At 37.6% G+C, this 21,999-nt stretch overlaps 1 protein-coding gene across 1 annotated transcript in view; it reads left to right on the top strand.

Moving 5' to 3' along the window:
* LOC129359787 (adhesion G protein-coupled receptor A3) overlaps positions 1–21,999 on the top strand; it is a 169,491-nt gene that overhangs the window by 32,961 nt on the left and 114,531 nt on the right. Inside the window, exons 3-8 of the mRNA XM_055029671.1 lie at positions 594–665; positions 2,525–2,596; positions 2,743–2,814; positions 4,541–4,704; positions 8,054–8,267; positions 18,908–19,072. Coding sequence (XP_054885646.1) covers positions 594–665; positions 2,525–2,596; positions 2,743–2,814; positions 4,541–4,704; positions 8,054–8,267; positions 18,908–19,072 — 759 coding nt within the window. The remainder of the gene's footprint in view (positions 1–593; positions 666–2,524; positions 2,597–2,742; positions 2,815–4,540; positions 4,705–8,053; positions 8,268–18,907; positions 19,073–21,999) is intronic.

Below are 21,999 nucleotides of genomic sequence, written 5' to 3'. Positions count from 1 at the left end.
TCTTCTGCTCCTCATCACACAGAGTATACAGGGCAAAGTTAAAGGAAACCAGGGACACAATTTCAGGAAGTTTTTCTTGGCCTCCAAATAAAAACCAGAGAGGAGATTTTTCTGAGATCCATTTTTAGTATTGTGAGAGCTCTGGGGTAGGCGGGGTGGATGGACAAGGAGTGTTGGTCTGGAGCTGCCACATGTGTGTTTTTGCCTCTGTGCTGGATGTGGTTTGGGTCTCCAGCCAGCAGGAAATGGTCTGTGTGGTCTAGCTAACAGGTGCAAGTTAACTTACTGAAGCATGACACCAGCATTTCCAGCAAATTATGTCTGTTAAAATAGCAAAATTCACTGCTTTAATTAGACTTCTTGAACGTTTCAAAGCTCCCTTTATTCCCAAGCAAAAGCTAAACATACTCAATGGGCTTGACCGGGTCCATAGATGTGTGGATGGAATCATAGTTCATTTCATGTTTGTATAGTCTGCAAACAGAAGGTCACTAAATTTCATCTGACATCTCTTTTCTCACCTGTGATCAAATGGATGGATAAATGGGTGGTATAGTCATGTCTGACTCTTTCTGTGTGTATCTCTCCTCCAGGTACCTGAAGAATAATCTGATAAGTACAGTGGAGCCTGGAGCGTTCCGTGGTCTTTTGGCCTTGAGGAAACTGTAAGTGTGATTAAGCTCTGAAACAGCCTGATATAAGAAATCCTGCAAAAAAAAAAAAAAAAAAGACTACATGTGATGTTTTGTTTTTATTTCTGTGTTGGGAATAAGTTTTATCCCAGAGTGATTCCATAGATCTTCAGTGTTTGCTGGACCGTTTAGTTAAATCCTGCAAAATACAATAGAAGTAGTTATCTTTTTAGAATCTGCAGTCTAACTTTCAAAAAAATGCCACACTATTGTTAAAAATCAAGCCAACTCATATTTAAGACACAAATTAGTTGTTCCTTATTGCTGATAAAATAATTAAAATATACCTTTGTGTAATTATGTTGGGTTTCACAAAAAGACTAATAAAATTCGCAAAAGGAAAAATACAAGTAAAGTGAAAAAAATGCATCGAAGTTTGTGGTGACATTGTGACAAGATGAAAAGTTCAAGGGGTTTGAATAAGTTTGCAAAACACTGTGCGATGTTCCCTATCTACTTCTTAACAAAGGCTTATCGGGGCATGGATCAATATTAGACAACAAAATATATGTTTTTATTAGCAGTCTTTGCACAGTGCAGATTTTTTATATATCCAATCAATGACTTAATTGGCCCAAAATATTCTAGATAATCTCTAATATTAATTTTATGAACCTACCATTTAAAAAGCTATTCCCGTTTGGACATTTCAGAATGTTTCTCAGGGTTTTTATAATCACAAAAATGGCAACAATTACAAATCAAAATTTTTTTTCTTTACCTTTTTTTGAAGACAGCTTTGACTTTATTGTCAAAGCTGCCACTCTTAAACTGTTTTTGAACTGAGGCAAAGAGAAGTAACAAAGTGTTTTGTCTCACCTGCATTTTGTCAACCTCACTATATAAAAAAACATGAATATTTGATGGGTGAGCCATAATGTGTGGAATGCAAATAGGGGGGAAAGGGAAACAGGAGTGTGAAGGAGAGAAGTGCCTCCCTTGGACAGGGGAAGAGCAGCTGTTTATTGTTTTGGAAGCATCAGGGTCAGAAGTCCTAGTTATTGTTCAGCCGCATTCTGCAGCACAAAAATAGAATATAAAGAATAAGTAGACCTTCACACCCAGCAATAAGCCTTAACAATGGCTTTTACCACTTATAAATGGTATTTTTATTTGTTTTTTTTTTCATTCAAAGCTTTTAAAAGATTCAGTGTTCAAAAATAGAACGAAAGTTTTCTTTTTATTTCTAAGCAGGCCTAGCTTCTTTCTACCTTTTGTACTTTCATCGCTGATTGCCTCAACATAAAAGGTTAAGGAGTGAGGGACATGATTACAACCTGGTAGTCAGTAGGATCTGGACTGGCAGGGATGCAAACAGTGAGTTAACAATATTGATTCTGGGCGCGTGTGCATGCAGCCTTGGGGAGAAGCAGAGGGCTAATTTAAGTGCTCCCCAACTGGTGATTATTCGAGTGCCCTGCTTATTTTCCCACAGCTGCTCCAGCCCAGTAGCTCTTTAATTACAGTGTGTGTGGGCGTGGAGATTTGGACACAACAGTACTCCGCCACTCGCATATGGGCGCCTGCTCCAAATGTTCCTATCTGTTTGTGTTTAGAAGGATGTGTGTGTGCCTATTTGTGTGTGTGCCAGCAGTTATGTGAAATGTGAAATGTAGCAAAAGGTCAGGACAGATTTCTCAAAGTGGCATAGATGACAGAGAGAAAAAACAGCGTTTTCAGCTGCTTAAGTTCCCTGAGCAGGCAGGCATTCATCGACACACATATTAGCACAGACACATCTCTGATTTCTGTTCCTACTTATTCTGACGACCATGTCAAGAAAATTCTCCAAGTCAAGTGAGGTGTACTTCTTTGCCTTTTTGTCCTTACAGGGATCTGTCCGACAACAGAATTGGCTGCCTTTCACCTGAGATGTTTCTTGATCTGGGCAGACTCTTAAAATTGTGAGTAGCTATTTGTGTTCTCAAAGGTTTTATTTTCCATTCTTCCTGCAACAGCTTCCTGTAGCTTTGCATAAGTAATCATGAGAGTGAGAGTTTAAAGTGTTATCTGTTTTTGGACGTGTGTGTTTTCTGTTTTCCACCAACAGAAATTTATCTGGAAACATTTTCTCCACACTCCCAACGGGACTGTTCACACACCTCCTGGATCTAAGAGTACTGTAAGATGAACAAACAATCTATTTATTTAACGTGTGGTAAATATACTTTCATCTTTAGTTCAATTGCTTGTTAAACCAGTGGTGAAACAGCCAATCACATTGCAGCAACTCAGTGCATTTAGGCATTTTGATGCTGTTAAGACAGTTTTGTGTAGAGCAGCAGAATGGAGAGGATTTAAAGGGGTAGTATTATGTAAAAATGACTTTTTTGAGCTTTACAAGAGTTTAGCTTTGATTCATTCATACATGTTTGAGAAATCATATGATCGGGCAGAACTGTACATCTGCTAAGCTCATTATAGAAGCTACTTCTCAGTGCAACACTGGTAAAAATGTTGGTAAACTGTTGTTAAAGGGCTAATAGAGCAGCAGCAATGTTGTGACGACTTCCTGAAAGCAAAGTCTTGGAAAGAGCAGTACTTTTGTGGTTGATCTAAAGGCCTTAAATCATATTTTCTTTACGTCATATTTGATATACATAGCAACTCAATGTAACATAGTCACTTGACTGTGCTATAAAATGATACTATGTCATGAAAACATGACATAGCCCTTTTAAGTGACCTTGGACGTTGTTACTACAAGGTGAGCTGGTCCGAGTATTCAGAAATTGCTTGTTTATGGGCAACTTCTCAGGTTTGCAAACAAGAGAAAATATAGCGGCAGTTGTATGGTTGAAACTGACTAGCTAATGTCAGAGATGAGAGGCGAATGGGCTGACTGTTTCCACATGACAGGCAACGGTAACTCACATAACCACTTACAGGAGAAAAAGGGCCCACTCTTCTTCATATGAAATCAGGGTTCCTAATGGGAATAATGTGGATTTTTTCAAGTGGAAGACTTAAAATGCCTTGGTTTCTTGGGCAGGAGTGATGAGAGGAGGATTTAGTGGCTACAGTAGTTGGGGCCTCATCCCACTTGGATGTTGTTCAGGTCTGTTGCAGAGAAGAAAAGGCAAAGCCAGTAAGCAAAGCCCTCGATTTATTAGTCCGTGGACGTTCCAGCTGTCACTATGATCAATACTGAAAGAATGAGATCCTGAATTCAAGTGGCTGAAATGATTTCGCTCCATAAAGTAGGCAGGCTGACCCTTAGAGATGGGGTTAGGAGCTCTATCATCCAGGGTCAGCTCAGAATGAAACAGCTGAAGCCAGGTGAGGTAGTTTCACCGTCTTATCATGATGTCTCTTGCATGCCTCCCTTTAGAGGTATGCAGAATGTTTTATGCAATTTTGTCCAAGCAATATGGACCAAATGTATTTGAAATGTTTCTGATTCTGTGTTGAAACTATGCCACAAAGATTTGAGGTAGTTCTGATGTCAAACCTGGTAAGGTGTACCTCATGAAGTGGTCGGTGAAGAATTTGACTCACTGATTTAATATGAATTGAGTCGAATTCTGGTATTGTCTTTAAAATAAATCAATGGAATATCACCTATGATCCAATAAAAGGATGCAATAGAAAACACCTGTCCACATCATCATTTTACCCATTTTCTTAAATTCAGTTTCTAACTTTGATGTAAATATTTAACTCTGCTTATTTGTATGGGATGAAAGAATTACTTCCTAAACTTTAATTGTCACTTTTGTTCATTGTAAAAAGTTTATTTATGTTTGACTTGCAGGCATTTTACATGTTGAGCTAAGTGCTGCAAGTGTGTCCTTGACATTCAAGCCCAACTGAATTAAATCCTGACTGTATACTGGTGTTGCCACCAGGAACTTTGGCACCGAGACCTTGTTCTGTGACTGCCAGCTGAAGTGGTTGCTCGTTTGGGCTCAGCAGAACTCGGTGAGGGTTGGTAATGACACGGTGTGTGTTTTCCCAACCCACCTCCATGGCCTGGAGCTGCGCAGCCTGCGAGAACAGCAGCTCAAATGTGGTAAGACTTTCTTTTCTATAGGTGTGTAGGGCTAACACAATTTAGACAAGATGAGCTCCGAGTTCTCTAAATGTTGCATCATTTGTGAATAATCGTTGAGTGAAAGTGTACAATACATGATTTTATTTATTTTATAGTTATTCTATGTTGGATATTTTTATATTCACTTTCTGTACTCTGGTACTCCTAAATTAGCTACATCAGCAATTTATTTTAAAGTCCACCTCAGACCAGCTATAAAGATGTGGAGAATTTTAAAGCTGCTATATCCAAAATAATATATCCTAAATTGTGAGTATCTCACACAGTCTCACACAACTGCAAATCCACCAAAACATGGCCAAGGACGGTATTAAAGAATGAACCACAAGGCTCATGGTTCTGCTGGAGGAGCTGAGGAAAATCCACAGCTGGATTCTGTTGACAGAACAACTATTACTCCACAAATCTGGCCTTTATGGAAGAGCAGCAAGAATAAAAAAAGCTGCTGAAAGACAGCCATGTGACGTTGCATTTTAACGGAAGTGGTGCAGACGACGCAGCAAACTTGTGGATAAGGACTCTTTGGTTCCATGAACGGCACAATGACTTCACTGTAGTTTTTTACAAAGATGAATGAGCAAAAATGCTTCCCTCTGGATGTGTAAAGCAAAGGAATAACTTTTTAAAAAATGCATCTGTAATATCATTGAAATGTAGTTTTACAGAACATCTACTCAGTAGAACAAACGCTTGGAACAATTGCCTTGACTTTATCTGTAAATATGAAAGCCATGTATTGTTTCCCTTCTACTTCACAGACATGCATTACTTTGTGTTGGTTTCAGGTATATACATTGCACAACAAAGAGTGAAGGAAATGCAAGCTGAAGAGATACATAAGACATTGTGTGTATTAAAGACAACAATATTGTATGTTTTATGCTCATTTAGAGCAACAGATATTAAGATAACTTCTTCATCAAGCAAAAGAGAAATCCAGTGGTCTTTATCTTCTTTTATCTGAAACTGTGATTGTCTTCCCAGCCTTTCTCTGTCCTTCCCTCAATTTCCCCCCCTTTTTTTCTCCCTCTATCTCCTCACTTTGTGCCGCAGTCCACAGGGGAATTGTATTTCATATGTGATAGAATCGTGCTCCCCCTCTCCTTATATCTGGATTGTGCCGGGGACATTGCTCGGGAATGAGAAAATGTCTGTGTGTTTGTCCTTGTGTGCGTATATGTGAACTACAGGCATCTAACATGAAGACGCACTGGGTGCACAATGTGACACCTCTCCCAGGAAACTAATTAAGAGATATGTGTTTTGTTGTGCATCATGCACGTGATCCCCCTCCTGCAGTTTTTGCTTTTGCATACACAGCCACTGCTATCCAAAGATGCCTAAACCACAGACATTGTAGGCTGATTTCCTTCAATCCTAACTGGATATGTTTTTCATTTAGTCAAAACAATCCAAAGCAATTACAGGCTAATTCTGCACAGTCCCCAGACAAAGAGCCAAGAGAGGAATCCAGTGGCAGGACAAAGAGCACTCGTTTCAGGCCCTAAAGCATCCATTATGGGATTACAGTGATAACATTATGGGCTCCATGCTCGTGCAATTCTTGGCCTTCATACAGCACTCTACACTAACTTCATCTTACACCACCTTGTTTGTTCACTTGGCAACAAGCTGTGTGCAGTTGGATGTTGTGAGAAACTGTAAGAGCCAGGTTTTAGCTGCTATTTGTTGTTCTGTTCAAATGTCTGCACTTCTTTAGAGAGTCATTCACAATCCAGGTAAGGTTGAAATGATTATTCATAAAAAACACTTTTAAAAAAAGGAATAGAACACGAATATACTTCAACAACTCAAGGTACTATACAAATATTGACATTTATTAACTAATTGTTTTATCTGCAGCTTTTATGAAAACGATACATGTCATAGCCTGTGTTATTTTGACTCTTTGCTTCTGTTATTTCCCTGTATTGATTTCTTATTTTCCTTCATACATTTTTGTTTCCTCTGTTGGTTGAGTTATTTTCATCTGATCAGTTTTGTCAGGTTTTGCGCTTGACCTGCTCTTAGTTTTATTTTTTGTGATAGTTAAAGTTAGATTAATTTTCTGGCTTCCCGGTTGGAAGTAGCACCACAGATTCTCAATTGGATTTAGACTTAGACTTTGACTGGGCTATTCTAATGCATCCATTGATTTGACTGGATGTTTTTTTTTATTTTTGTCCCTCTGGCAGATGGACCAATCTTGGGTCTTTTTCTGTTTTGTTTTGTTGTTTTTTTACTTGTTTTAAAGCACAGATCATATATTATTTCATAACTCAGACCCATTTTAAACCCCAGTTTAAGGCTATTTGCTCTTCATTGTTCTTAACGAACTTGTGAAACCTTCATAACTATATATGAACTACATTAATTAGGTGGCCTTTGAAAGCACTTTTCTCAAGATTTTGATTATCAGTGTAATGGAGCTATTTACAATCCACAGTTTTCAGATTCATTTGTGGGGGGGAAAAAAATCATGCATTACTTTGTGATAAAATCCCCAAAACCTGTTAGTGTTTTGAAAATAAAAAAAAAAGTTAAATGGGTTGTGCTTCATTTGCAAAGTTTTGTATATTTATTTTACTCTGCCGCATCCTGAGTGTGATAGACAACAGATGTTTGCCCTAAACATTCTGACGCCGTCGCTGTGGTGATCCAGGTCAGGTGCTGGCTGCAGATGAGTGGGAACAGAGAAGCGTGCTGGGCTTCCTGACATCAGGTGCTTCCTGTGTTCAGAGGCATCTGCTTCATGCATTTCGCCACTGCCTTCTTTTTTTAAAACACCGCTGGCGTAAGACGGCAACATGAAGCACAGAGATAATATGGTGTTTTACACACAAGTTAATGAGATGATTCTGCTTTCATTGGCAGTTTTTTTTTCCTATAATGACAGTGTCATTTAACTGCATGTATATTTGAGGGTTTTATGGTCTCAATCATCTCATTAATGAATTATCCCATCGATGGTGTTGTTTGAGGCCTCTTTTTTTACTTTAGTTTTAGCAAAAGAGAGTCAAGAAACATTCTGGGGCTGAACCTCTTTACTGGCTGCTGGTTGTCTTCTTCAGCAACAGAAATAACTTCCATGACGAGGAGTTTGACGTTGACTGTATGTCCGCCGGTTATGTCTGTCAATTTTGGTGTTTGTGGAGGCATGCAGCAGATTGTTAAATGCGTTTAATAAAGTTACTTTTAAAATTTGTGAGTTATTTTCTTGCATCTTTGTTTTTCCTTTCCACCTCAGTGAAATTGCAGGGGAAGGGTTTCACATTCCTCTCGTGTTACTTTCCTTATCGCCGAACAGATGGTCCTTTGGAGATGCCGCTTTTCCAGCTCATCCCTTCCCAGAGGCAACTTGTTTTCCGTGGTGACCAGCTTCCCCTCCAGTGCACTGCGTCTTACCTCGACCAGTCGGTGGAGCTATGGTGGCGTCACAACGGCCACAGCGTGATCACACAGGAGGACATGGGCATCTATGTGGAGAAGACTCTACTTCATGACTGCTGCTTGCTTACCAGGTACTAGAGGAAACGTGAGCCGAGTTCTGATTTCCTACTGACTGGCTTGTTGCACTTACTGATAATCTCCAAAGTGTGTCAGTAAGTAGGTAAAATAGAAATGTCCTCCTTCACTTACAGAATTAAGTGCACACAGCTTTTCATAAGTATTTTCTTTACAATTTGTGAGGTTCGGAAACACAAATCTGAATGTACTCATGGGCGATTTTATGTGATATACCAATGCCAAGATGACAGATGGGCTTCTATGTTTTTTTTTTCTTTTCAGATAAAAATCTGAAAAAGATAATATATCCACAAGTTTTGCACATTTAGATGCTGAAGTGCTTCCCTATTCATCATTGAAAACATCAGAATCTCTAAATTGGATAGAAAGCATCTTTCAACACTTGCCATAGATTCTCAGTCAAGTTTGGATGAAGACTGAGCTATTACAACACTCATAGAGGTTTGCATGTAGGCCAAAGCTGTAAGTTTTGGTGTCATGTGACCGGAGCGCCATTTTCTACTGACTTTCATCAAGGCCAAATGTTTGGATTTCATGATTGAAATGAAATCCAAATGAGATAACCAAACTTCAACAAACATATATGCTTATTTGTAGTGTAGCATAGGAGTTTAATACAAAAGCAGCTAACATCTCTGCAGACCTCACACATCCTGGACACAGACATTTACCCTCTGGTCTAATCTACAAAGCGCTATTTGGGAAACCTGAGTTTCTACCTCAGGCTGTCTCTCTGATTAACAGACTGAACATTACAGCCTGAATTGTCAGCTAATTTGTCACATGACAGTCAAACCTATTTTTCTTTCCTTATGTCTAGAAAGTAGGCTACACATAGTTACACATATTGTTTGTTTATCCTCATTTTATTTCCTGTATTGCTAATTTATTTATGATTTATGCCTTTAAGTTGTGAACGCTTGAAAGCCAACGTCAATTTCCTTGTTCTGATTTTGAAATGACATCTAGATACCACGGTCTGCAGCATCGGCGGTTAGTGTGTGTTGTTTCATAGACAATATTAGGACTTCATTGTTTGTTTTGCATCTGAACCCCAAGGTTACACACCTGTTTATATTCTTAGAAGATTAGTATTAGTTTGTTTTCCTTAAAAAATGTTGAAACCTTCATATTCTTTTCTCGTCACAAATAAGCAGCAAGTCAAGTCGGCTTGTTACTTAAATTCTTAATTAATACTTTTAAGTTACGTTGTAACATTGTAATGTTGTGACGTTTGCATGATGCAGCACTCAGATATGGAGACCCGTTTCTTATCTCTGCCTCACTCGCTTGTAAGATTTTGGGTTTTTCTTTTGTTATTGCCGCCCTTGAAAGGACGCGACAGAATTGGCTTGGCATGGCAGCAAAACCTCACAGCAACCCACAGCTCGTCTCTTGAGATTGGCCGTCCAGTCTTCCCCCCCAGCGCTGGCGGGGCACTGGCTGATCACACGCTAAGAGGAACAGATGCTGAATCATAATTGAGGTGATAAAGTGGACAGACATCACAGACGTTTGTAAAAACAAAATGTTATTGAGAGACTGCCACAAGCGTCTATCCTCTTTCTCTCTTTGTCTTCTGGGTGGTTTGGTGCCCGTGTGGTCATGAGCATGTATGTATGTGTTACAGTGAACACGTTTGGTTAATAGTGTTGCAGTGGCTTTGGGATGCTGGAGCTCATTGGTGTTGATTATGTTTACTGGTACCTCTTCTGACTTGGAGTCTCTGACATAAATATTGATGGGGAGCTAACAGAATTATGTTTCAGTGGGTCAAGAAGGCCTTGACATTGTTTTTATTTGGTAACAAGAACAGTGGGTACATTTTTACTTCAATTCCTGGAAAGGTCCTTCACTTCCCTGGCTTAAAACACCAAGCACATAAATTTGCATCCAAATCTCCCAAAATGTGCCAACTATATGTAAAAATGTTCTCTATGATTCCTGCATGTTTCTTAGTAATTCAAATAAATTTATTTTAGGTTATTTTGGGAACAAAACTGCACAGTTCTGCAACATGTTTTCACACATGTCAAATTTAATCCAGAACTATTTTTTATCATATTTATAAGAGCTTATAATTCTTTAACTCCTAAATGCTTTTTCTGGCCAAATCATATTCTCATTTTTCAAATGAGTTTTGTAATGTGAAAAATGAGAATAGGTAGTTTTACTTGCTTAAGTCACAACACATCACAGTGCAAAAAACACAAAATGTTACCAAGTAGTTTATGTTTAGTTTATAGAGAAAATGTATTAGAGCACTTGAAATAAGACAAAATTAGCTTTCAAATAACGTTTCTGCAAAAAATATGAGCTTATGTCAGTAATTCCTTAATATTGATGAAAAATGTGTGCTTCATTAGCAGATCATTTCACTTATAAGAAAACATTTTTCCCAAGTTTTTAGTGAAATAATCTGCCAGTGGAACTAGTTTTCTCTTATTTCAAATATACAAAGATATTTGCAGAGACTGGACCAAAAAAAAGTGGTTTTACAGTGCATATGTATTTGCAATTAAAGCATAACCTTGTATGTACATATTCTTATGGCCTTCATCTCATATTATTACAATCATATGTTCTCCAGCAGGGTTTCATCATCAGCTTTCCTACAGAGTATATGTCGGCGAGGAGAGTAACACGTCTTGCTCTCCTCTTATTCACTGCATGAGAAAAGGCTGGTTAGCAGGTTTTTCTCTATAAAGGTTGCGTCATGCTGGGTCGGCCATTTTGCACTGTAGATGCATCCTGGAGCAATCCTCTGTGTGCATATCTTGGCGAGTTCAGTCAGCTGGAGTCTTGCACAAAAATTCTAAATCTGTTCATATTCGTCACTCTTAGAAGATTAGTATTAAACCTGAAATTTTAAACAGTTGTAAGAGTATATTATAAACCCAGTAAGTGATTCTTAAGACTGTTGTATTTTCGCCAGAGCTTTAAGGTATAAGAAACATTTTTTCATTTTAAGTTCATCCCAAAGAACTTACAACTTTTATACTCAAACATGCACAATTTGGAGGTTTGCAGGTTGCACAGAGAATGCTGATCTCTGTGCGATGAGCGTGAACATTATTTTTTTGTTCTGCGTGGTGAGATCATTTTGTTGCAGTCAATGCAATGACAGGAAGCAATGCACCAAAAGCATCCAATGCTCACACTCCATCACATATAAAAGGGAGCCAACTGATGTTTCCAAAAAGACTTCTCCAAGACTCTGCAGATACGGTCCTTCTCTGACTGATAGCAGATTGATGTCAAGCAATGCTTGCCACGTCTGTAAGAGCATCCTTAAATCTTTATCAAATAATAAAATCACACTAAATCAGAAAGCCTTTGTGTTTGTAATTGCACTCCTCCTCTACATCTAGAGACCAATATGTATTTTCTTCACCCCAGGTGGAACCAATTTGGGTCACATTTCTTTTGGCACCTGAGAATGCTTCCCTCCTTTAAAAAAACCCAGCAAAAATCTGACATTATATCCATAATTGATGAATGTATAACAGAGCCAGTTCCAACAAAAATAGTGTGCTCCTCACAAGCTTAATTTTACATTTTTACCCTCTACTTCACCTTAAACTGCAAGGAGCAGTGGAAAATCTGTGCTTCTTGCTTTTCAAGCAGTTGTTTATGCAAAAATCTATGTATTAGAAATGCCTCTAATGTGCTTCTAATGGTATGTTGTTTGAAGTTTAAGATGCTCATGTCAGAATGGTTCACCTTGGCTAACTGTCCTCTGACTCAGTCAGCCTTGCCCTCTCTGGCCCATCAGAGAGGAGAGGCTGAATACACAGGATTTAGCACATGGCTTAAAGCCCCTGTCTGGATTTGTCGCACAGAGTTGCAGCAGAGTGAGCAGCGATGCCAAAGCCGTGCAAAGTGACCTCTTTGAAGGTGAATCCAAAATGTTTACCGTGTATTTTCTCAGCTAAATTGTTTCATCCAGCTTTATGCTATGCTCTGTAAGTTGCCAATGTTAGCAGCAGAACATGACAGGTTAAAACTTTACTTGTGATATTTATAAAATAATATTTGCTTGGTAATTCTTTAGGATTTTTTCTTCTTAATGATTCACCTCCCTGCTATTATAAGTGCACACTGTTCTCTGTCATAACATGCAGTTATTTGCTGGCGCAGGAGGGACTTTAAGCTTCTCCGTTTACATTTCTCACATGGAGCAGCAGCAAAGAAACGGGCCCTGTGAGGCCTGATGGCTCTACAACGTGGGCCAAACTCCTGCTGAGTAATGGTGCTGAGCCAAACTCCCGGTGTTAGCTATGCTAGAGGCAGAAGTGGGACCAGCCTGAGATTCATGTTTCATTAATCAAACATTTTAGAGCCCTGTAGCTAGCTGCAGCAGACACTTGGGATGTATCTCTCTTAATCCTCTCCATTTTTAATCAGGCTAATCTTGCACAAAATGAGGAACCTGTTTGGAAATATTACCGAAAGCAAAGGAAAGAATAAAAAGGCTCTTTGAATTATCTGTCATCCTTTAAGCATTTTAAACATTGCATATGAAACAAAACATTAAGTTTTGTTCAGTCTTTTATAGAGTTTTTTTTCTACTGCATTTATCCATCCACTTATCCCACCATCTCTCATGAACAAAACATGAAATAACGAGAACTGCCCACCCTTCTCTGACTGAAGGGAGTGACCCACCTGTTTCCAGCTGAGAGTTTGAAGACCTTCAAATTATTTTAGTTTTCTACACATTAGCAGCCTTAATAACTGCCTTGGGGATTAAATCATCTGCTTTCTTCAAATCCACAAATTACACAAGGTTTGTACAAAGAAATCCCCATAACCTATTCAATGACTGGATTGGTAAAGATCTGGTCCAAAAGTTTCACAAGTCAAAAGTTCTGAACGCAGAAGAAGGCAAAGTCCTAAAAGCCAGTCTTGATCTAGCTTTCTGGAGTCCAATATTCTTTTTGGTGGATATTTTGCAGTGTTTTTTTTTTTTATTTTTTTCATTCTGTCTTAAATATTTCTCTATGCATGCTTTTGTACAGGTGTTGCCAAGGAAACCGGATTGGATTATCTTCCAACACCGTAATGAGTTTTACCTCTTGTTTCATCACTTCACTGTTTGCCAGTTTAGGTCTTTCAAGAAAAATAGAAGCTTAGTTCTAATGAAAGACATTAAACAAACGCAAAGTAAGACGTTAATTAAAGGAGATAGACGTAATATACAGTGTGGAGCAATTTAGAGATTAGCAAAAATTTCAGTTCTAGAGCCTGTCAGTTTTTATAGCCATTTTCATGCCTGTGTGTGCAAAATAAACAGCCATTCATGCATGTACGTCATATTGCATCTGTTCTGACAGTTGAAGACAGAAATGTAGATTACAATCTAATGGCCTTCTGAGCTAAAAAAAAAAAAAGTCACCAACAGTCATTAGCAAGCTTTAATTAAAAGATCGGTGCTTCGGAGCATTCGGGGGATAGTGGGGACAGACTGAAAGTTTACAGTCTCATAAGCAACGTTATGTAAATCAATTGATGAATGTCTGCGCAGACGCATAAATGTTTCTAATGAGTCCACAGGGAGCTGCTCCACAATGATGCAGTGTTGCTGTGGATGTAGGTCAGGGCTTTGTGTATGGCTGGTTTGGGGCCCTTCTCATCTGATTTTTACAAAAGTGCAGTTATTTAGTTTTTAAAAAATCTATTTTATGCTTTTGAATTGAAAATTGAACCAGTCTCTTTGCTCCTGTTGTTTTGTTTTTATGGATTAGCAGATCAGGATTATGTGATTGATCTGTCAGAAAACAAAAATCATCAGCAGTAAAGATTTTGTAGAGAGATTTTTAGCAGGAGCGGACGGTTGTGTCTTGGTATGGTCAGTATTTCTCTGTGCATTCCTCAGCATATAATGAGTTGGCACATGTTCAGGAATGATGTAACTGTTCCCCCTACAGACAGCTCATAGTTAGAGAGTGGAGCTACATAGTCTTCCATACATCCATGGGTGAAAAAAACAACTCATGTGGCCTGAAATTATTTCTGTAATCGTGCTGCAGCCACTCCTCCAGTTCTGCATTCTTAAGCTTCTCATGCGTCTTCTCCTTGATCTTGCTATAGCTTAGGATTACAATGTTTATCACTCCTGCACTCTTTTTCTGCTTTGCCTAATACCACACTGCCTGGTTAACAGTTTGAACCTGGAAGTTTTTTAGGATCTTGACCTTCTCATTCTCACCCACTTTGACAACAAAACTTCCAGCTCAGAGTCGACACAGATGTCCCTTTGTGTTATATCCACATTTTACTTGCCAATATCTTACACCTAGATAAATGCTGAACTGTTTCAGAGGTATTTTTGTACAGATTATGACTACATCCTGCAGAGAGCTTGCTTTTTTGCTAGTGTAATTAGCTAAGAGTTCTCAATATTTGGCACTTCCTCATTCTGTCAGAGGTATGAACCATGAAAAAGTTCATCTCTCCATGATTGGAGGATTGTTTCTTCTGGTACTCGTCTTATACTTTCGAGTTTTGATTCCCGAGTCATTTACTTAGAATCTCTTCAGTTACAATCATCTTCTTCATCCTCCTTTTAATCAGCTTTGTTGGATTTTCTTTGCACTGTGTGGAGCTTTTCTGTCTAAATATCTGTGACTTCTATCTCCTCCTTTGAATAGGCCATTGCACAAAACAGATCAATTGACAGATTGGAGTTATTTTTAACAATGTCTCCTTTCTTTGCTCTAGCCCCTTAAATAGTCATTAAAATGGTATATTATGTTTAACTTGGAGAAACCACCTGTAACAGCATTTGTGGTGAGATATGAATAATTGGATTGAGATTTTTAGTCAATAGCCTTCATGGCATAAATTAAAAATAAAAACAATATACCATTTTGTACAGACTATGTTTTTCTTCTGCTGGACTTGTATATGTGCTACTGACATGATGATGTTTACTTTAAGGTCAGAACAGTTAATGTGAGATTTCACAATAACACTGTAACATACTGATTTAATCTGTTGCAGTTCAATCCCCAAACTATTTGGATTGAGTCATTATCAACATTTGTCTAAAGACAGATTTTCAGCTGTGCACCTTTACAAACTAATTTGTATCTGATATTATGAAGCAGTAGTGAATAAAAGAACAGCTTTAAAAATATACATATAAAATACAAATAAACACACGATTCCACTAAAAAATGGCAGATCACGATTTTAGTCGTATCTTTGGTTCACTGTTATATAATTCTTGGTGCTATGAATACCTGCAGTCATGCATCATGGTCAGAAGCTCTGCTGCAATTCTCTAGGATAGGAAACGTTAAGAGATGGATATTGATTTGACCTGATTTATTATCTCATATTGTTGCTTTGTTTACCACCTAAATCTTCTGCAAGATGTTCTCAAGCTGTGTAAGAAAAGCCTGTGTTCACAGGCTGTATTCTTTCTTTTCTGTTGCCTTTATCGTTATGTCCATTTCGTTATTATGTGAATGATATGGAATCATCATTGAATCGCCTAAGGTGAGAGTAGTTAGAAGATTATTTGAGCAGATGCCTGGATTTTACAATTGTTGAGATTTATAGCAAAAAACCTGCGTAAATATTGCATTGTAAATCTGTCACCGTAAAGCAGCCAGCCCCAGGTGTTTTCAGCTGGTTCTCTTATCATTTTTAAAATATTTTCCTTTACGCATAGACCTTCATGGGTATTCTGTAAAACGCTGAAGTCTTTGAGCAATACCAGAAACTCATAGGCAATACCGAGAGGTTTAGTCTTTGACTTTACCTCACACATCTGAAAGGATATGCTTTGTTCAGACAGAATACATTTCTGATTGCAATAACTAATGTCACCATGTTTCTACAAATGAAAGAATGTTTGATTCTCTGAACTATTCATATTGTCATTTGGTGGTCTGGAAGAATAAGGAGGTTGTGTTTAAAGTTATTCATTTTCAAACATAAAGCATTTCCATAGATGAATGATGATTTAGCTCACTCTATATGTTTTTGCTGAAAATATGATTGGTTGACGAGGAACAAATTTTAAAAGTAGTTCATCCACTCGTTTTGTGGCCACGTCTTTGCAAAATGTATTAAAAGTTTCAGCAAAGACCTGTGATACTAAGGCTCAGATTATGAGTCTGAGCTCTGTGCGTGTGAACTGGTAAAGGAGTGGATTTTGGACCTTCATATAACCGTTAGGGGTTAAATGGCCAAACACAACTGGAAACAGAAACTTGGAAAAAATGATATTTACCTATTGAAAAGCTGTTTGAAATATTGTGTGGAAGACAGATTTTAGTTATATTAAAAACATATTTAAATGATCATTGCACATGTTAACTTTAAACATAATGTAACGTAATTGGATCATATTATTTCCAAGTTTAATCCTTGTTTGGATGCAGAACTCTTGCTGGGAAAAGTTTCAGAAAGCTGTCAGTTAACTATTGGTATCTCTAAAATCAGCTAAAAATATAATCAGCAGCCTTAAATTTAAATTAGATAACATAAAAACACTAGCAGCACAACCCCTGGTACCATCTCATTCAGATTTTCAAATATGATATAGACCATTAAAAAAAATCAAAAGGAGGCTTCTGGACTAATTTAACTTATTTTCTGAATTCCCTTCCAGTTTCCCATCACAGCAGTCTTCTGCGTCGTTGGTTTAGGGAATCGTTACATTGTCTGATTTGTGCTTTCCTTCACCTCCTTAACAAGCAGCAGTGGAGATGAGTTCCCATGAGAGACTGGTGCAATTTTATATGGGAATGTTACTGAATAAACAGGTTACCTTGCCTTGTAGATTCACATCATAAACACGTGGCTGTGACAAAACATGATATGCTCAGTGTTCTCTCTGCTGCTTGTTTTTCTCTCACTTCTCTTTCTGAGATTTCCACCTTGATGTGGAATTCACAGCTGAATAGATTAGAATAAGAAATGCCCAAGCTGGGACAAGCTGCTGTGTTGATGTGGGCTTTGTGCTCCAGTTTCTATCCTCCTGCCACACACACACCCATTTCCCATAATTAAATTGGGAATAAGTTCTTTTCTTTGGATTTTTGGTTGTTTAGTTGTACAGTGGCTCTCAAAAATCTATGCACTGCTGTTGAATATTGAAATCATGATAAATATATTTCCAATATTTCTATACTTTTATTGTGACATATTCAGTTAATTAAAATATATTGCTGAACTGAAGAGCTCCTTTTTAGTGGCAGACTGTTGCATCCTAAGTGCACAAAAGAGCATCATAAGAGATCCTTCCTCCCATCAGCTGTTAGATTCTATGACCATCACTGCTCCCAAAATACTCAAAAAGTGCTTAAATGTCTGCTTGTAAGCTTTGCTCCCTTTAAACAACATTTTTGTTGGTATTTACACATCTTTGTTGTTTGCACAGTTTTTATCTTTTATATAAATAGTTTGTCGTTTTCATGCAGAAAAACACATGTATGTATTTTTTTGTTTTGCATATTTCAGACACAAAGATGTGTAACGGGTCTGAATTTAAGAAGACCAGATGTTGAATTGGATTGTTAAACAACAGTTAAACAACAGATTCGTTTCCATTGAATATATCCATACATATTCATGTATATGTCATGGTAAAAGTAGAAAAAGTTTGGAAATGAGTTTTTTTTAATAACCATAAAGGGTAAAGAATTTGTACAATAATTGTTTGGAACGCTGCAAGTCCTAAGCAATTATTCTATTTATGTATGTTCATACAGATATAAAGTGAAAAAAGAAAAAATAATCAGACAAAATATAGATTTAGATTTTTATTAATTAACTGGTCTTCCAGATGTATTTTATTGAATGCAAATATATTTTTAACTTGAGTATCTTTATTGTGGACCTAGATGAGTTTGAGCTTGACTGAGGTATTAATGTATTTAAGTTTTACAGTGTATTATATTGTCACCTTCCTAGAATAATGACATGAGTCATTTTTTCTTTCAAAGTGATTTTTGAAAGAAAAAGCATATATGATCACGTCTTTATTGTCAAAAAATGACTTAGGGGGAGAAAAACACTTTTGGCAAAAAATGACTGATAATTATTCCGTGTTGGATCTGGAGCTTAAACAGCTCCCACTTTATGAAGAAGCAGTATTTCCATGGTGACGATTCACGTTGCTTAGTGATCTCTGCAGACTTCTCCCTTTTTTTGTTCAGAGTGAGTAAAAATCCTTGAGATTAGTCTGCTTGGTGAATGCTTTCTATTGTCACTGTTTCACCATCTTTTGTTTAATCAGACATTTTCCGCTGGGATATGAATCTCTGTTTCAGAGTAGCAAAGATAAGCATGAGTAATGATCATCTTAAGTCCCAGCCAACATTTTAAGCTGCCACATACTCAGACAGACACACTCTCACAAGGGTCTCTTAAATGAATTAGACTTTTTGAGACGCATATTGTCTCTGGTGCTTGACTGAATTCATCAACCTAATCCCAAAATAATCCAAACACCACAGAATTAAGTCCAGAAACAAAACCCTTCCAAAATGTTATTACATTTAATTATAAATTGAAATCCATATCCTAAAATCAACACTGAATATTTTATTCCACACACTGGCTAAAAGATGTTTAAAGCTTACAGATTCATCCCCAGTACTCTCCTTTCCACCAGTGAGGTTATCCTTTCCAACATTGATGTGGCTCTCGCCGGCAACTGGGAGTGTTTGGTAACCAGTTCCAGAGGAAACACATCTCAGCACATGGAAATAGTTGTGGTGGAGACTTCTGCCCCGTACTGCCCTACAGACAGAGTCTCCAACAACAAGGGTGACTTCAGGTGAGTCTACATGGACTTATCTTAAAATAAACTTACATATGCAATATGTCAAATTGTTTATTGATGGTTTTATTCAGCTTTTTATAGATGGACATGTCTGTTTTCAGTGTGTTTTTTGAATACTTACACTGAAAAGATGCATTTTCATGTTAAATTTGGTCTGTTTCTGGTGTCTTTTCCATAAAGATTTGAAAGTTAGTACAGTTTTAGAGTTTTCGTTTTGCATATCAGGTCTAGTGGATTGACTGTGTATCAACACCTAAGTAGTCCAGAAAACCAAAAATAACTTCTTAAGATGTCCTTCCATCTTTTTCAAGTTATCATAATTGGGTAGTAAGCTTTTTAAACATCCAAATGAAAGGATCCAAAGTCATAAAATTCAAATGCATTTAAATAGCACACCTACACTTAAAGCAACTCCTTGCTATCAAAAATTGCCAGAACGGCTCATAAATACAGATAAAATTTGCTTTTTTTATTTTCAAACAGATTACATAGAATGAGTGTAAAAATCTGTAAAAACAAAGTAAAATAAATAAATTGTAGTAAGCAGAGGAAGAGCATTAGGAGCAGTAGCCCAAAAGGCTCCCTCACTCTTGGTTTTTAATTTCAAAGCTGGGACTTTCACTGACAGCTTAGATAATGACTCCAGTCCTCACACTTTAGCACTTTCCTAGTCACAGCAACAACTCAAAACTTAGACTGTATTCTGCAAAATCATCTCCATGCATGACAATGCACCATCTCATGCTGCAAGCAATATCACTGTGTCATTGGCTGCTATGGGCAGAAACTCTTGGTGTGGTCACCATCCTCCTCTGACCTCAACCCTATTGAGAACCTTTGGAGTATCCTCAAGGATTGTTGTCATTAAAATAGTTGTAATGTCCCGTTTCACTTTCAGTGGGAGGTGAATTTGATCAAATATAATATTCAAAGATTAACCCAAAAGCAGCAGATTCATAGAAAAAAACAAAAGGGCCTAAACTGGATCCCTGTGGGACAACATACTGACATAGATGGACATAAAAACTCTTTAATACTTGATATGTCTGCAACCATTTACCACACCATTTAATTCCTGCAAACAGCTGAACATGTGAGCTAAGGTCTGCCAAAACTACCAACTGGTTTTTAAAAGATGCAAAAGCACAGAGACAGCAGCCTTTATCTGTAGTCTGCAGCTAAAAGTAAATTATAAAGAAATCTTAAGACTACTTTAGAACTATGAAAGAGTTTTTAAAATGACCCCAGTATAAAAAAAAAATGGAAATATAAAAAGAATTAGCTTGATTGAAAACAGCCAAGACAGAAGCTGGAACAACGGCAATAAAAGCCTTAAGAGGCTATGTACAACTTTTCAGCTACAAAGAGTAAACACCACAGAATATTAAAGAAACCCTGATTCTATTCTGGTCTTAGAAGTTTAGTTTAACAACAACATAAAGTCTAAATCACTAAATTGGTCTATTATCATTTTTAGAGCATTGCCAAAATAAAGAATTTCCTGTCAACACACAGCACAGAAACACCAGTTCATGGTTTTCATTTTCTGTAGGTTAGATTAATGACTTTGGAGCATCATCCGAAATGCTGCAGTCAGAGTCCTGACCAACACCAGGAAGATGGATCACGTTGCACCAATCAGTAGATTCTATCTGATATTCTGTAGATCCCTCAAGGGCAGAAAATGCCGTCTCCTTTAAAACACGACTGAAAAAAGAGTTGTGTGCAGCTCATTGTGCTCCAAAGATCTCCATGTTAAACCTTTTGCACCATCACTGATCAGTGACTGAAGAGGGAGATTAAAAACACCCAGCAATGCTTTTCCAGAGCGTGAAAATTTCTGGAATTTCTATAGTTTTTAACTACTTGTTGAAAAATAATTTCCATTCAAAATTGTTAAGGATTTGATATATTCAAATCAGTTTTTAAAGCAAGACTAAGATCATTTTTGTCCTGTTAATTGCCTTATGTGTGAATAATGCTAATCAAATAAATTTTCCTTGGTTTGCCTATTTATTACACATTTATTGTATCAGGCTCAAAATAGGGTAGCTGTAAAAACAATCCTTTCCGAGAAACTTAAGTGTACAACTTGTTCTGTATAATTAGCAGTAATGGGCAGTAATCACTGGGTTTAAAACCTTAACAGGAGGTCTCCTTCAATATAAGGCTCTCGTTTAATCTAATTATGACTAATTCCTCCAGAAATTCCTCAAAATGCAATGTGATTTATCACCAGAAATTATTTTTAAATCACGGCGCTCACTTGCTCTGTTATTGCGTTGATAGTTATTGTGGAATTGAGGTTCTTGAGTCTTTTCCTGGCTGTATCAAGCCGTTTTTTTGTTTGTTTTGTTTTCAGCCTGAAATTTCGGCTCCTTAGCTCCAAATGCAAGTCCCAAAGTCAGGTAGACTAGCTTTTCAGATTATGTGTCACCAAATGAGAGCTCTTGTTTTTATGACTAAGAGGAACCAACATGTCTCTTTCTGTGCCGTCCACTCCCTGTGGGAAACCTTGTAACAGTGCACACTCTTTCACACCATCTACCTCTCTCTGTCATGCGGCCGTGTTGTTGTCATGTACTGTATTTTCCCTTGTAGATGCTCTACTTTACTGCCCACTTTCCAAACAGCCAGCTTCAAGGTTTTGTCTCTGACAGAGCATTGGAGTAATGGGCTGGAAAATGAGCCTTTTTTTTTGTAGGGGCGAAATTAATGCCATTTATTACCAAGTAGCTCCTGCTCCAGCACCAGCAACATGAATGAAAAGAGTAGGGGCGTGCGGGTGGGGAAAGGGCAGTGAGATGCCATGTCTCTAACCTCTGAACAGATTACTTGCCTCCTAAGCACCCTACTTTAATTTTAATTTAGATTAAGTCAAAGTGTGTCGACAGTAAGCACTACGTGACATATTTTCTGTG

Source organism: Poeciliopsis prolifica, unplaced genomic scaffold (genome assembly GCF_027474105.1).
Source record: "Poeciliopsis prolifica strain line A6 unplaced genomic scaffold, Auburn_PproV2 SCAFFOLD005, whole genome shotgun sequence".
Taxonomy (NCBI): domain Eukaryota; kingdom Metazoa; phylum Chordata; class Actinopteri; order Cyprinodontiformes; family Poeciliidae; genus Poeciliopsis; species Poeciliopsis prolifica.
Note: the sequence above shows the minus strand (reverse complement) of the source record. Positions and strands in the feature narration are given on the sequence as shown.